The sequence below is a fragment of the Belonocnema kinseyi genome, chromosome 5 (assembly GCF_010883055.1).
Source record: "Belonocnema kinseyi isolate 2016_QV_RU_SX_M_011 chromosome 5, B_treatae_v1, whole genome shotgun sequence".
Lineage (NCBI taxonomy): Eukaryota > Metazoa > Arthropoda > Insecta > Hymenoptera > Cynipidae > Belonocnema > Belonocnema kinseyi.
In genome coordinates, this window is record NC_046661.1 from 90,137,549 (window position 1) to 90,152,702 (window position 15,154).

At 24.2% G+C, this 15,154-nt stretch overlaps 1 protein-coding gene across 1 annotated transcript in view; it reads right to left on the reverse strand.

Annotated features, from left to right (window-relative positions):
• The window catches only part of LOC117173281 (peroxidase), a 149,718-nt gene that overhangs the window by 97,614 nt on the left and 36,950 nt on the right, over window positions 1-15,154 (reverse strand). Inside the window, exon 2 of the mRNA XM_033361762.1 lies at window positions 6,537-6,640. Within this exon, the coding sequence (XP_033217653.1) occupies window positions 6,537-6,636 (100 nt within the window). The 5' untranslated portion in view covers window positions 6,637-6,640. The remainder of the gene's footprint in view (window positions 1-6,536; window positions 6,641-15,154) is intronic.

Below are 15,154 nucleotides of genomic sequence, written 5' to 3' on the forward strand. Positions count from 1 at the left end.
AAAAACGTATTAATTTTAAATATTACGTATGTAATGATTTTTCTTATTTTGTAAAAGCACGCCGTGAGAAATGCGCGCTACCAAGATGGTAACAAAATTTATTTTTTAAGGCTATGTGACGAGTTGGACCAGTGACCAGATTCCTGCCTTACCGACACTTGTTTATTTTCTAACTTATTTTCACACAAAGGGCCACATCTAGTTGAAAATTTGGTGTTATAAATAAAAAGCACAAAGAAAGATGGGTATAAATCTAAATTTTAATAATTATGAAAAAAGCAACAACAACAAAATTATTTACAAAAAAAACTTTCTTCATAATTATACAATTTAGGACCAGACCGACCTTTGTTAGTGCTCCTTATTTAATATCCCAAATTTTTAAGTTAATGTGGAATTTCGCCTGAAAATAAGTTAGAAAATAAAAAAAGTTTCAGTAAGGTAGGAATCTGGTCACGTGATCCACTCGTCACACGGCCTTAAATGGCGTTTTAAATTTGTTAAGACGTGAGGGAACTCATGAAGGAAGTAAAAATAATTATGCATTTCGATGCGATTTTAGTTCTTAAGTTAAAGATTATCAGAATTTCATTGCTTAAGACAAAAAGTGAAAGTTATTTTAATTTTTCTCCTTTGTCGAGGAAATTAGTGTCATAAAGTCACATATGGACCGAATGCCAGAAGGCTTTCCCTAAACATTAAAAAACCTCCAACAGACTCTAAGAACAAGTATATTTTTGGTTAAAAAGTAAAAAGTACTTTTTCATTTAAAAATATTCTTTATTCTGCACAATTACTATAATTTAAGAAACTAGAGCATTCTTGGAAAAAACTGGGAAGGCCCAAGTGTGGCCCAAGTCAGGTTATCTGACCAGGGCCACATCTGAAGAAGGGTAAACTGCTCAGAACGCTACTATGCCCACATGCAAATTTTTGCACGGGGTGTAGCGTATCATTGATAAATATTTGTAATTCAAAATAAAGTAGAATTCAAAAATTAACTTAAAAAATCGAAGAAAGGTTTTAATTCCGATTTTTTATCAAAAGCATTATTTTAATTTTCGGAGCTATTTGTTTTTCAGTGCAGACGTCATCAAATCAGATAAAAAAAGTTTTAAAGAAACTTTTAGAAATAAAATTCTTGATCAATAATTTGTTTTTAAAGTTTTCTATCTGGAAAAAAGTATTGTACCGACATGTATCGAATATCTCGAAATCACTTTTGTTGAAAGCCTAACCGGCAAATTTACATTTATTTAAAAAAAAAATTTTGATTTAATAAAATTTTTAAAAAGCGTGTAAAATTTTTGAAACCAAATTTCTGCAATTTTGCCAGAATACATAATTTCAGAAAAAAAAATCGGGTAAATTTAAAAGATATTCAGAGTTTTTGAAAGGATTTAAAAATATTTATAACTTGTAAAAATTTTTTAAAGAATTTGTAAAAGTTTTAGGAAAGAAAGGAAAGTTCTTTGGGCTCCTAGGAAACATCAGAGTGATTTTTTATTTTGAAAAATGAATTTTAAGGAATTATTGAAAAAGATTTCAAAACACTTTAAAAGATGTCGAAAATTTGCAAAGAAAAATCTGTAAGATTTTGAGGCAATTTTTTGAATTTTTCAGAATTAAAAAAATGTATGAAAAATTTTGAATTATTTTTAAAGATTAAACTATTTAGAAGGTCTGAAAAGATTAAAAAAGAATTTCGCAAAGAAATTCTAAAGCAAAGTGTTTTAATTTGGTAAGATTGAAAAATAAAAAAATTAATAGAGTCAATTCAAGAAATATGCAGAAGAGTTAAGGAAATCAAAAACGAATTTTATGCTTTAAAATATGTTTAGAAGTTAAATTTTTTTAATCACAAAAAATAACTTTAGAAGCTTTTGACAGAATTTCAAGAGAATAAACAAATTTTCATAAAATTTCTTGGAAAGTTTAGAAGATTATAAGGCATTTTTTTACATTCAGAACAATTTAAAAATATTTTATGCTAAATTCGAGTTAGGAATATTTTCAGGACTTTAATACATTTTACGTGGATCAGAAATATTTAAAAACTTGGAAACATTTCCGAAAATTTATCAAAAATCTTTTTATTTTTTAAAAAGTTGTTTAAAATCTTCTAGATTCTTTTTTTATACTTTGTATATATTCAAAAATCTTTTTCAGTTTTCTCAAAAAATCTTATAAAAATTATATTCAAATAAATTAAAAAATAATCTGATAAAACTTATTTCCTTGTTCTTAATATTTCAAATTGAATTTCAGCTCAAATTTAAGTGTTCAAAAACTTTCAACAAATGAATAGTTATTTGAAATTTGTATGTTGTATTATTATTAATATTATTTTGTACTCTTTATGGTATTGAAGAAAATTTTTAATTGTTGCTTTTCAATTAGTACTTACATTAGGTAAATTCAATATTTTTATGAGAAGAAAAAATATTGAAAAAGCCTTCAGTGTATTATCAAAATATTGTTTTATTTATTTCTAGCCAATAATTTATCTTGAAAAAACTTTTTTATTATTTAGAAAACGTTTATTCTGTTTTTAATGATAACACAAAAAAAGTTATTCAATTAATCAATTATCTATCTATAGTTTGAAATTCAAATAGGATAAGTAGACTGGCTATAAATGTTCTTTTAAAAAGTACAAAAAAAGTGTACGTTTATTTAACTTAATTTTAATTGCGGTTTCTTAGTACTTAATATTCACTATGAAGAAATATTAAACGAGGATTTTAATCTCTAAATTTTATGATTTTGAACTGCGGTTTAAAGTTTAAAAAAATTAAGTAACTAAATTCCTCCTAGTTAAACTAATCTTTGACAATCTAAAAGACATACTTGCATTTTATGTACAGCCTTTGTTCTAACAACGCAGTTTATTTTTCTTGGTGAGTATTGCAAAATTATTAATTGCGAGTACATTCTAAATGGTACGAGTGCATAAACTGCTCAACTCGATTTATAAACATGTTATTGACATATAAAAGTATTGTTATCAGTCTCATTTTTTAAATAAAACGACATTCTCGAAAGAACAACAAAAAACTAAAATCTGAGAATATTCCAAGCAATTGTGATATTTTCAGGGGAGTAGTCGAGGCCTGGTGAGACATAGCGCCGCGCGTACTTTCTTTGAAGGCCTGGCGGCACACAATGAAAGAGCTGACTTTTTTTATTCAAAATAAAGTTCAACCCACAAATATTGACCATTTGAGACAATAATTTTGTTTTAAATTTCATGAAATTACAAAGAAAGTTATCCAGAATGATTTTTACTTATTTATTTTTAAATAAATAAATATGAGAAAAAAATTATAATTTTTTATATTTGACGTTCCCGGTGCTCATCAATAATAGGAAAATTGTTCTAGCAGCTAAGGTTTCATAAATTTACATTAGATAAAGATATAAAACCATGATAAGATAAACAAAAAATCGGTTATAAACAAATTATTTGTTGGAAATGTTTTTTTCTACAATTTTCAATAATTTAACGGTTTTCAGGTTATATTGCAAAAAAAAATCTGGATGAAAACAATATTATCATTCAGGAAATTTCTTTTAAGATTATTCTTGTTAATACTCTAAACAAGTTTAATAAACAAATAAATTATTCCGTCAAAATGTATTATTCGGGTATCTGTTTACGAAAAAAATTGTTTTTTTCGATGTCAGTCTTTTCAATTGAGAACTTCATGATAATTTCAGCAACATTCATAATTAATTAATTAATTTTATAAATTTAAAAAATATAAATAAAAAATTTATTATTCGAACATTTTTTCAACGACATTTTTTTCATCATTTATGTCCTTTCGATTTAAGAGTTAAAGAATATTTCTTCAAAACGCATAATTATAGGTTAAACTTTGACTATTTTTGTTACTATTCGGCTATTTTTGACTGAAAAATAAGTTTTTTTAAATTTCAATCTTTATAATTAGCAAGTCTATGAAAATGATGATTTTTAAAACAAATATAATGATTGAATCAATAGATGACCAATTAATGTTTTTTTTTCATTAAATTTGTTTATGAAAATCATACAATTGATGAAATAATTATGAATGTTGCTAAAATTATGAAACAAAGAGTAAAATTTTCAAACCAAAAAGAACAATTTTTTCGAAAACAATTGAATTTCCAACAAAAAAGTGCATTTTCATCCAAGAAAGATAAATTTTCGACCAACAAGCACGACTTTTCTATCATAAAAGATAAATTTACAATCCAAAAGGATAAATTTGTAACAATATAGTTCAATTTTCAATAAAAAAAGATGACTTTAATAAACTGTTGAATTTTTCAAAATTAATTAGATTTGTAACAAAATAGTTGAATTTCAAACCAGATAGTTCGATTTTCAGCATAAAAATATACATTTTCAATCAAACGGTCGACTTTTCATAAAAAAATTAAAATTTAATCAAATATTGGCATTTTCAAGCCAAAAAGAACAATTGTTTAGTAGACAGTTGAATTTTCATTTGAGAAAAATCATTTTTACCCATGAAATATTACTTTTCTACCAAACAAAATAAATATTAAGATAAAGATGAAAGTTTTAAAATAAAAAATTCGAATGTTCTAGAAAACTGTAGAATTTTTAATAAAACTATTTATTTTTAATAGAATAGTTTAATTTTTGAACAAAAAGTTAAATTTTTAATAAATAAGATTAATTTTATACTCAAGTACAGTAATTTTAAATGAAATACATGAACTTTTTATCAAATAGTTACATTTTTTACATACACTCTGATAAATAAAATAATTGTAAACAAAAGAAATTAATTTCCTTAAAGTTGCCAAATTTTCAACTAAAAAGATTAATTTTCTAGAAAAAAAAGATTTAAAAAATGAATTTAGAACAAAGTTGTTAAAGTTATGACTTAAAAAATTATTTTTCGGCCAAGAAGATTAATGATATGCCAAAGAAAATTAGGTTTAAATAAATTAACTGCATTTACAACAATATTTTATCATTTTAAAGTGAAAAAACGAATTGTCTACAGAAAAGTTGAATTTTTTACCCAAAAATATGATTTTGCTACCAATAACTTTAGTTTTCAACCAAATAGTTGAATTTTCTACCAAATTGTTGAAATTTGAATCCAAAAATAGGAAATTTCTACAAAACAGAATTTTTTACATAAAAGTTTCTTTAAAAGGAAATAGTTGAATTTCTAACTAATATGAATTCTTAATGAAAAAAGTAATGTTTTCATAAAGTAGTTAAATTTTCCGTCAGATAATTTACTTTAAAAAAAAGATAAATTCTGAATGAAGCGTGTAAGAGTTGATATTTCAAATAAAAAATTGCATTTTAAACCGAAAATGATACATTTTCAAGCAAGAAGATTAAATTTTTACCCATGATTACAAATTTTCAACAAAATGCACGAATTTTCAAGCATAAAGTTTTTTTTTTACTTTTTGACTGTTTTTTAACTGAATAAGAAAAATTTTTAACCAAAAATGAAATAGTTTACTTGTAAGTTTGCAAAATTTATTTTCAACCAAAAATGGAAATAATTTTCATCAAAATATTTCACTTTTCCATCAAACAGATGAAAATTTAAATAAAAAAGTGAATTTTAAACAAAGTAGTAGAATTTTTAATTAAAAAAATGACTTCTTATACTGACATAAATTTTGAGAGACTAATTCACGTAACTGCTCCTTGATTTTATTCTACCTTTGGCGCAAGATTTAAGATCTCGGTACCCTTGAATTTAAAGCAACAGCCGTTGTTTTCAAAGCAAGGGTTCCTAGATCCTAGTTCTCGCGCCAAAGTTAAAATATGATCAAGTAGCCGCTCCGTGAATTAATGTTTAAAATGTCTTTCCGTGTAGCAATATAGTTGTAGTTTCAATAAAATAATTAATAATTAACCAAATAATAAAATTTTTAACTAAACGAGATTAATTCCGAAGAATAAATATAATAGTAGATTTTGCAATTAAAAAAAACTTTTAACCAAAAATATTATATTTATAAATTCCTACCCCCTTGCTATCAACCTTAGTTTCAGCCCCCCCCCCTCAAACTGTTTTTGTATAAAAAATTTGTTATTTTAATTTCTAAAACAACAAAAAGTTCCTATCTAACAATTTATATGATTTTACTATCTTTATTATTCATATATAATTGCAAATAATTTATATTCACGTTTGCATGTTTGCGTTTCTCACGCAAAATTTCAATTAATTAATGTATTTACTTTCACTGAAGTATACATTACAATCTGACAGTAAGACTGTATTATTCATTTAATCTCTAAAAATCATTTAATTCTCTAATAAATTAATCCCATAATGCTGAAATTCAGAAAATGCTCTTACAAACTCAGATTATTGATCAATAATTTTATGTCTGACTAAACTCATCCTTTTTCTACTTCAGAGTTGGATCACTGCGCAGGAAATTAGAATTCTATTGTGATTATTGTATTCACTCACTACAGATTAGAAAAACAATTTTAATTAATAAATTTTATTTTGGATAATAAAAATTATAATTACCTTTGATTTTTGTGGTTAAAGTATTGTTCTGTGGTTTTTCCGAAGCTGCAAAATGCATCAGGACTAGCAAAATCGCTCCCCATAGCGATATCCGAGCCATCTTTCTGTAAAGGAAAAAAAAAATCGATAAAATATGTAAATTTTCAACTAAAATAATAAATTTTCAACCAAAAATTGAATGTTTAACTATTCGTTTAAAAAAAAATCAATTTTCTACGATAAAAAAATTGGTCAACTTTTTACCAAAAAGTTGCATTTTTAACCAAAAAAGATTAAATTTTCTATCATGAATTAGGTTTTTAAGACTAAGACGAATTTTTTACAAGAGATTTAAATTCCCACCAAGAAAATTTTTTCTCTCGAGACAGAACAATAATTCAACAAATTGTTGAATTTTCAATACGCAAATTAAAATTTTAAAAGAAAAGTTAATTTGCAACCAAATATATGAATCTTCAACCGTAATACAGATTTATCATCAAAAAAGTTAAATTTTGTATCAAAATGAATTACTTCCTATAAAAATTGTTGAAATAAAAAAAATGCACTAAAACATAGCGAATTTTTAACAAAAGGTTAAATTTGCAGGCGAAGAGATGCAATTTTGCGGAAAATGATAAAACTCTTATAAAAAAAAATTGATTTACTACCCGAAAGACAAATTTTCAACAAAATACATAAAATTTTTGGCATATAGTTGAATTTGGAACTGAAAATGATAAATTTTTAACAAAAAATGAAATATTAAAAAATTGAGTAGAAACTAAATTTTCATTTAAAAAATAAGAATTTTCAAGCAAAGAGTTAAATTTGAAAAAGATTGATTTTTAACAACACAGTGATATTTTTTTACATAAATTTTCAAAAAATTATTAAAGTTGTAATTGAAAAATAGGCCTTTTTCTCAAAATGGTAGAATTTTAACAAAACAATTATTTAGTAAAGACGAATTATCAACCGAAAATACAATTGTGAATTTTCAACCGACAAAAACATTGGATTATTTGACAGAAAAGATTAAATTTCTACAAAAAACAGATGAATTTTCATCTAGATTAGTTAAAAATTTTTTTAATATGAATTTTCAACGAAAAATATGAACTTTTAACCAAATAATAATGCATATTTTACTAAAAAAAAGGCTGCTCAGTAAAAAGAAAGAAATGCAAGAAACATTTATATTTTTAAACCAAATATGCGAATTTTCAAAAAAATAATTGTATTTTCAATACCTTACTATGAATTTTCAAACTGAACACAATAATTAAATTTTGTTATCAACCAAATTAATTAATTTTGAAGAAACAGGATTAACTTTCTACCCAACTAGTCGACATTTTGACAAAATAGTTTAATTTTCAAGCTAAATGTCAAATTTTTTAGAAAATGACTTTTGAACCAGCAATGAAGAATTTTCAACAAGAATCTTTTTCTGACTCAACAAAAAGTTTTATTGGCTTAACAAAATATAACTTTGATTTTAAAGAGGTTTTGTTATAGAAACCAAAATTTGGAGCGCCAACACAAATTTGTTGTACATATACCAATAAAATTATTTTGTTGCATGAACAATACACTTTTTTCTCTGTTTGGATTTTCAATTTTTCTTAAATAACCCGCGCTTTTTCGTGATTTCATTTTGACGCATGCGTCACGTAGGCAACTGCATTGGTTACAGTTGGCGCGCTTATTTCAAATTCTCAAATATCCAAATCAATTGTTTACAACAAATAACAATGGAAAAGTGGAAAGAGATATTAGGAATTACTTGAAATTGATATTTATGTTTAAAAAATATATTCCGTTCTTTAAGTTTAAGATCGATAATTTATTTTTATGGTGTAAAATCAAATAATTAGTTTCACTTTCACTAGAAAAGCCTATTTTGTGATTAAAAATTTTTTTTAGCAATGTTATAATTATTATTGGTTTTAAATAATTGTCACCATCACATCCAAAAATAATAATTTCCACGTTTATAAATAAAATAAATTTATTCAGCATTAAAATAAAATTTATAAATACAGCACATAATTAAATGCCCTAATAATATTATTATTATTAAAAAAAATATTTTCAAGTTAATTAGACACGATTAGAATTTCACTATTGGTTCCCAATTGGTAGTTGGTTTACCTGACTGGGGCCCAGTGTGGCCCCAATTGTCTCTACCTGGACTATTTCTCGAAGCCTTTTTTTCTCCACTTTCCATCACAATTTCCGTCAATTTCTTACCAATGTTTTCCATAAATATTTCTTCTGAATAATTATGATAATGCGCACGTAAGTTTAGTGATGCAATTATCCTTATTTTTATTAATAATAATTATGTGCAAATACAGAATCTTAAATTATTTTCGATCTTAGTAATTTAATTATTGTATTTATCTACCAATTTCCTTCTAGAAAGTACAATTATTTTAGATCCGTTTTTTCCCAAAGATCAACTTCTAAGGCATTCCGACTGAAGTAATAATAGTATTGTACGAATTCCTGAATTCTGAATTGTAGATTGATCTTTTTCATACGAGAAAGGCTTTTATATTTAATTATCTTATTTACATTTAGGCAAAAGAAAACACGTGCAATTAAAGTCAAAGTAAATATTTTCCGGTTTAAAAAGTATTTTAAATCTGAAACATTTATTATAAATTTATGAAGTAACAATAAACTTATAAATAAAATGGAGCTATCAGCAAAAAAATCGTAAGGTGTTTTTTTGAAATTGTTGACTACTCAAAACCTTACTAGATTTTATAAACTTTAAATACAAAATTTGTTAATAACAATAAGTATTTAGTTTAACAAACGTACAGTTTTATCATTTGTTTAGAACATAAAATGTTGCTCAGACCTATTGAATTATCAGAAGATTCACATCAATCCTTTTTAGTAAAAAAATTCAACTTTTTTGTTAAAAATAAAATTTTTTTGCTAGAAAATTCAAAAATTAAAAAAAAACTTTTTTCAGTTTTGCTTTAAAAACGATTTTTTGTTATGAAGGAATTTCATCTTTCTTGTTTAAAGCCACAACTTTCTAGTTTACAATTAGTCTGTCTCGGTTGAAAATGACCTGTTTTAATTGTTAAACATTTATTTACTTTATTGAAAATTTAAGTATTTCGTTTTTAATATTTTTTTCATTGAAAAAATAAATTTTTTTAACTAAAAATTTACCTGTAGCTTTTTTTATTTGCTAGAAATTCAAAATTTTAGTTGAAAATTCATGTATTTTGTTTTAAAAAAATCTATTTTTTTGTTTACAACTTTATCTATTTGATTGTAAATTTATGTACTTTGTTGAAAATTCGCATTTCTTTAAAAAAATCAGTTTTTGTGTGTTTTAAAAATGCTACTGTTTCTTTAAAAATTAATCTGTTTTTAGTCAAGGACTAAAGTATTTTGCTGAAATATTTTTTTAAGGGGAAAAATTGAATTAACTAGTTGGAATCTGAACCTTTTTTGTTTTTAAATTCAGTTTTTAACTGAAAATTTAACTATTTAATTGAAAATTCGACTTTTGGGATAAAAACTCACTTTTTTGTTGCAAATTCAAATATTCTATAGAAAATTCTACGTTCGGGCTGAAAAATTAAACTGTTTTATAATTTATAAAATAAATAATGATTTTGATTCAAAATTAATCTATTTTAATTAACGATTAAAACATTTTTTTAATATTCATCTTTTCAAAATAAAAATTGATCTGATTAGTAGAAAGATGAACTACTTTCTTCAAAATTCCCTTCTTTCGTTAAAAATGAGAATTTTTATTGAAAAATCATCTCTGTTTAAAACTTGAATTACTTGATTGGAAATTCGCTATTTTGTTGCTTATAATTTATTTTTTGACAACAAGTTTCACTATTTGGTTAAAATTCGACTGTTAAGTTAAAAATGACCTTTTTTTAAAAAATGCAAATATTTGGTAAAAAATTCGTCTTTTTGATTAAAACGTTTACTATTTGTTGACTTATGAAATTAGTTGAAAATTCAAATATTTGGTTACAAATTAACGTATTTGGTTGAAAATTATTCTCTTTTAGTTGAGAATTCTTTTTTCTGATCAGTTTAACTTTTCCAAATTTAACTATTTGGATAGAAATTGATTATTCAGTTGGAAATTCATCTTTTTTTTGTAGAAAATTCCTTTTTCGTTAAAATTGCAACTGCTTGGCTCAAAATTATTTTAGTTTAATTCAGGATTCAATTATTTTGTTGAAAACTCTTATTTTTCAAATTCAATTCAACTATTTCTGATTTAAAATGAATTTTATTTTATAGAAATATCAACTATTACGTTTTGTTGTTGAAACTTTATCTATTATGGTTGGAAATTAAACGCACTGATTAAAAGATAAACTACTTTCTTCAAAATTTATTGATTTTTTTGTTAAAGATATTTAATTTTAGTGAAAAATTTCTATCTTTAGATGAAAATTGACCTTCTTTGTTGAAGATTTAGTTTTTGATTGAAAATTAATTTTTTAACTAAAAATTTAAATATTTAATTGAATATTCAACTGATTGGTTAAAAATGACCTTTTTCGTAAAAAATTCCAATGTTTTTCTGAAAATTCATCTTCTTGCTTCCAAAATTAATTTATTGGTAGAAAAATTATTAATTTATTGGTAGAAAAATTATTAATTTTTTTCAAAATTTAACTATTTTGTATGAATTAATGTATTTTTTTGTAAATTCGTCCTTTTTCGTAAAACACTCAACAATTCAGTTTAAAATTGAATAATTTTAATAATTTAAAAGCTTTTCTTTCGACTTTAAACTCGAACCTATTAAATAGATTTTTGTCTCTAAAAAATCATTCTTGATAGAAAATTCAAACTTTGTTGGAAATTCCTCTTTTTTGATGAGTACAACTTTTTTAAATTTAAATTTCAAATATTTTTTCAGGTGACCCTTAAATAAATTCACGAAATAATTTTAGTCCGAAAAAATTACATATTATAATTTTTGAATTATATTTCATAGAAAATGCTCTAAAAATGTTTAGTTGGGGTTTATTTTTTATTTAAAGTTAGATTTAGAATGATATTGTTTAGACCATAATTAAAAGCGAAAATTAATATTGTTTAAATTAAATTTCATAGGGGGAAATGTAAATTTTTCCTATTAATATTAAATTCCTTTGTATTGACTGAAACCTTGATTTAAATCGCGATAGGAAACCCGAGAAGTAACCTTTGCAGCAACCTTGTCTTCGTTAGTAGCTAAGGTTCTTATATTGACCCCCTGATCCACCAATAAGATCACATTACTTTGCAATGGCACTTTCCCATGACTGACTTTTACAGTGAAAGTAAATTTTTTTGTAACAAACTAATAACATTAATAATTAAATAAATAATAATCTTCCAATTCAATGATGCAACTGAATTTTTTTATTAATAGCATAACTGATAATTTAAACAAAATAATTATTTGAAATTTAAAGAAAAAGAAATTTTGAAGGACTTAGTTTGAAGATACTTTAAGAATTCTTCTATTTCTAAAAGAAGTTTTGAATTGTTTCATTTTTACGGCTTCAAGATTGAATTAATTATTTTTTAAATTAGAAAACATATTATTTATAAAATTGGTTAAAAACTCAACTGTTTAGTTTCGAATTTATGTATTTTGTTTAACATTCGTCTCTTTTGGCAGAAAATGATTATTTTTGTTAAAAATGCAACTGTTTGTTAAAACAGTAATTTGTTTTAGTTAAGAATTGAAATATTTTGTTCAGAATTAATATTTTTTGGTTGAAATATCAACCATCACATTGTTTTAATTGACCTTCTCAGGTTGAAAATTGAATACATTGGTTGAAAGCTAAACCACTTTTATCAAAGTTTATTTTTTTGATTACAGATTCATAATTTTTAGTTGATAACCCATCTCTTTGATTGAAAATTGAGCTACTTTGTTGAAAATTAATTTTGTTGTTTAAAACAATTTTTTAAAACTAAAAATGTAAGTGTTTGGTTGAATATTCAACAGCTTGGAAATCAGTTTGGCCTTTTTTTTAATTTAAATATTATTAGTGGCTTGAAAAATTTGAATTTAAAGAAACTTAAATTAAAAATATTCAATTTTAAAAGCTTTCATTAAGAAATGGTAAAAATTGAATTTCTTTTTATACATTTTAAATAATATCTCTTAAACTGTTTCTATTTTTAATTTTAAGTCATAAAAATTCAGAAACGTGCGAGCGCACTTGCATTTACGGCTAATAAATAAATAATTAAATTCGAAGTTTAAAGAATTAATAACTTCTTTGTAAAATTGAAATTTTTTATTTTAAAAAATATGTTAATCAGTTTCACATAATTATTATTACTTGTACCAGATTCATAGTTGGTTTCAGTTTAGTTTACTTTTTTTTACTCTAGGCATTCCAGACTTTTTTCCAGAATTACAGAATTTCCAGACTGGAAATGCAATCCACAAGTAAATCTTTCCAGTTTATGAACAAAGAAATTTTTTTATCAAGAGGTGAAACAATTTCAAGCGATAAAATTTTTTACTTTCAATTATTAGTAAATGGTCCAGAATGCTGTTTCGTAAAGGAATCGCCCCATTGAGGACAATCCATAAAAATAACGGTTTCAAAATACATAAATGACTATTACGGCCATGGTCAATAGCAACGATTTTAGAGCACGCTTAGAAGAAAATTTATTTCAAAAAGGCACCTAGAAAATTTTTTTATTTAAAAAAAAGTAATTTTTAAATAAAATAAAGTTTTGAAGAAAATTTAAAATTTCTAAAAATGTTAGGTTATGTTGTTTTTTTACCGCAAACTTGTATTTAAAGAGAATACATTAGGATGATTCCCAGTTTTAAACAATTTCAAGTTTACACCAGAAATTGATATTTTAAATAAAAAAATAGGAAAATTCAAAGAATTAATTTTTTTAACCATTTTAGTTTTTCGTTTTGTTAGCGTTTTTGTTTACTGGAAAATTACATTTTTGAACGAAAATCGCCATATTTAAAAATTGCATAATTTTTAACAATTTTAGGGTACTTTAGCATTTTACACAAAAAATGCATAAAATGGTATTTTTCATTCAATAAATTAAATTTCATTAAAGATTCACAACTTTGAACAATTTCAGGTTATGTTAGCGTTTAGGAAAACTGCATATTTAAAACTAACTACCATTATAATTTGAACAAAATATTTGGATCCTTTTAACAATTTTGCATTATGTTAGAATTTTGCGACCAAAATTGAAATTTTTAATAAAAAGAATATTACAATATATATTCATAAATTTTAACAATTTTAGGTTACGTTATAGCGCTTTAGATTAAAATTGGTATTCTTAAACAAAATCCTTATAAACTGAACCTGATTTAGAATAATTAAACAATTTTTGGTTTTTGTAGTGTTTTTTTATATTAGTATTTTTCTTTCAAAATTTGTACTGTTAATAAATGTTAAGGCTTCAAAAAATATGTATAATTCTAAAAGATATTAATGATGATGATTGTCGAATTATATAAGAAATTTTTTTTGAAAATTTCTTGAAAACCTGAAAAGTATTTCCTTATCAATAAAAGATTACGTTGAATTATAATTTTTATCATAATTGACTAATCTTTCTTAAATGTTTTTTAGCATATTCAGAAAATCTAAAGTTTAGTTTCCAATACATTACTGATATGTTTAAAAACTAGAGTTTTTACAAGCTGAGAAGATTAATTATTGTTTTTTAATATTACGGTACCAAAAAAACTTACAACAATTATTACATTGATAAACAAAAACTAAATTATATCTCGTCCTTTCTCAATAATCATTTGACTAATTATTTGATCAATTTTAGTTTTAATTTTGAAAAATCTTTAATTTTCATTTCAAATTTAGAGTATGGATGTTATTTTGTTGACCAGGGTACTTAAATAATTCATACGTGCTGTTAGATATTTCCGATTACTTTGGCTTTGGCTTCGGTTTCGTAATTCCTTAAACGCTCCACTCGTCAATAGTGGCGTTCTCGGTTCAAATCCGGACCGAGGCAGATTTTTTTCTTGCTACTCCAGAAATAATTTGACCGGTTATCGACATAATATAACATTAGAAATTAATTTTCTTATCAGGTTAGAATTGATTTTAAATGTTAATCGGATTCTTTTTTAAGTCGCCATTTATCGAAAATATTACTTCTGTCTTTCTTTTAAGCATTGAAGACAAAATAAACTGTAAAATATTTAAAAATTGTATTAATATTAATGTTATATTTTATTTTTAAAATTACGCGAGAAAAAAGTAATAATAATCGTGCGCGCGGAGCATGTTTGTTTTCTTTTGTTTAATTTTGTAATTGATTAATGTTCTTTTTCACGCAGGAAGTAATTAATCTTGGAAGTCAGTTCTACTTTTTTAATTACCTAATGACGACATGAGTTTCGCGAGCATGTCACACGTCCATAAAAGAGTTGCATATTTCTGGAGAGTGTCACAGTTTTTCTTCCGTTCTCTGTATGAATTTCACGTCCTGGCAACACGATTTCAATTTTTTTCCTCACAGAATAAGAAAGTTATTAACTTTTTAGGGTTACGTAGCCCAAGGCAAAAGCCATTATACTTTCGGTAGGGTTTCCACCCGTC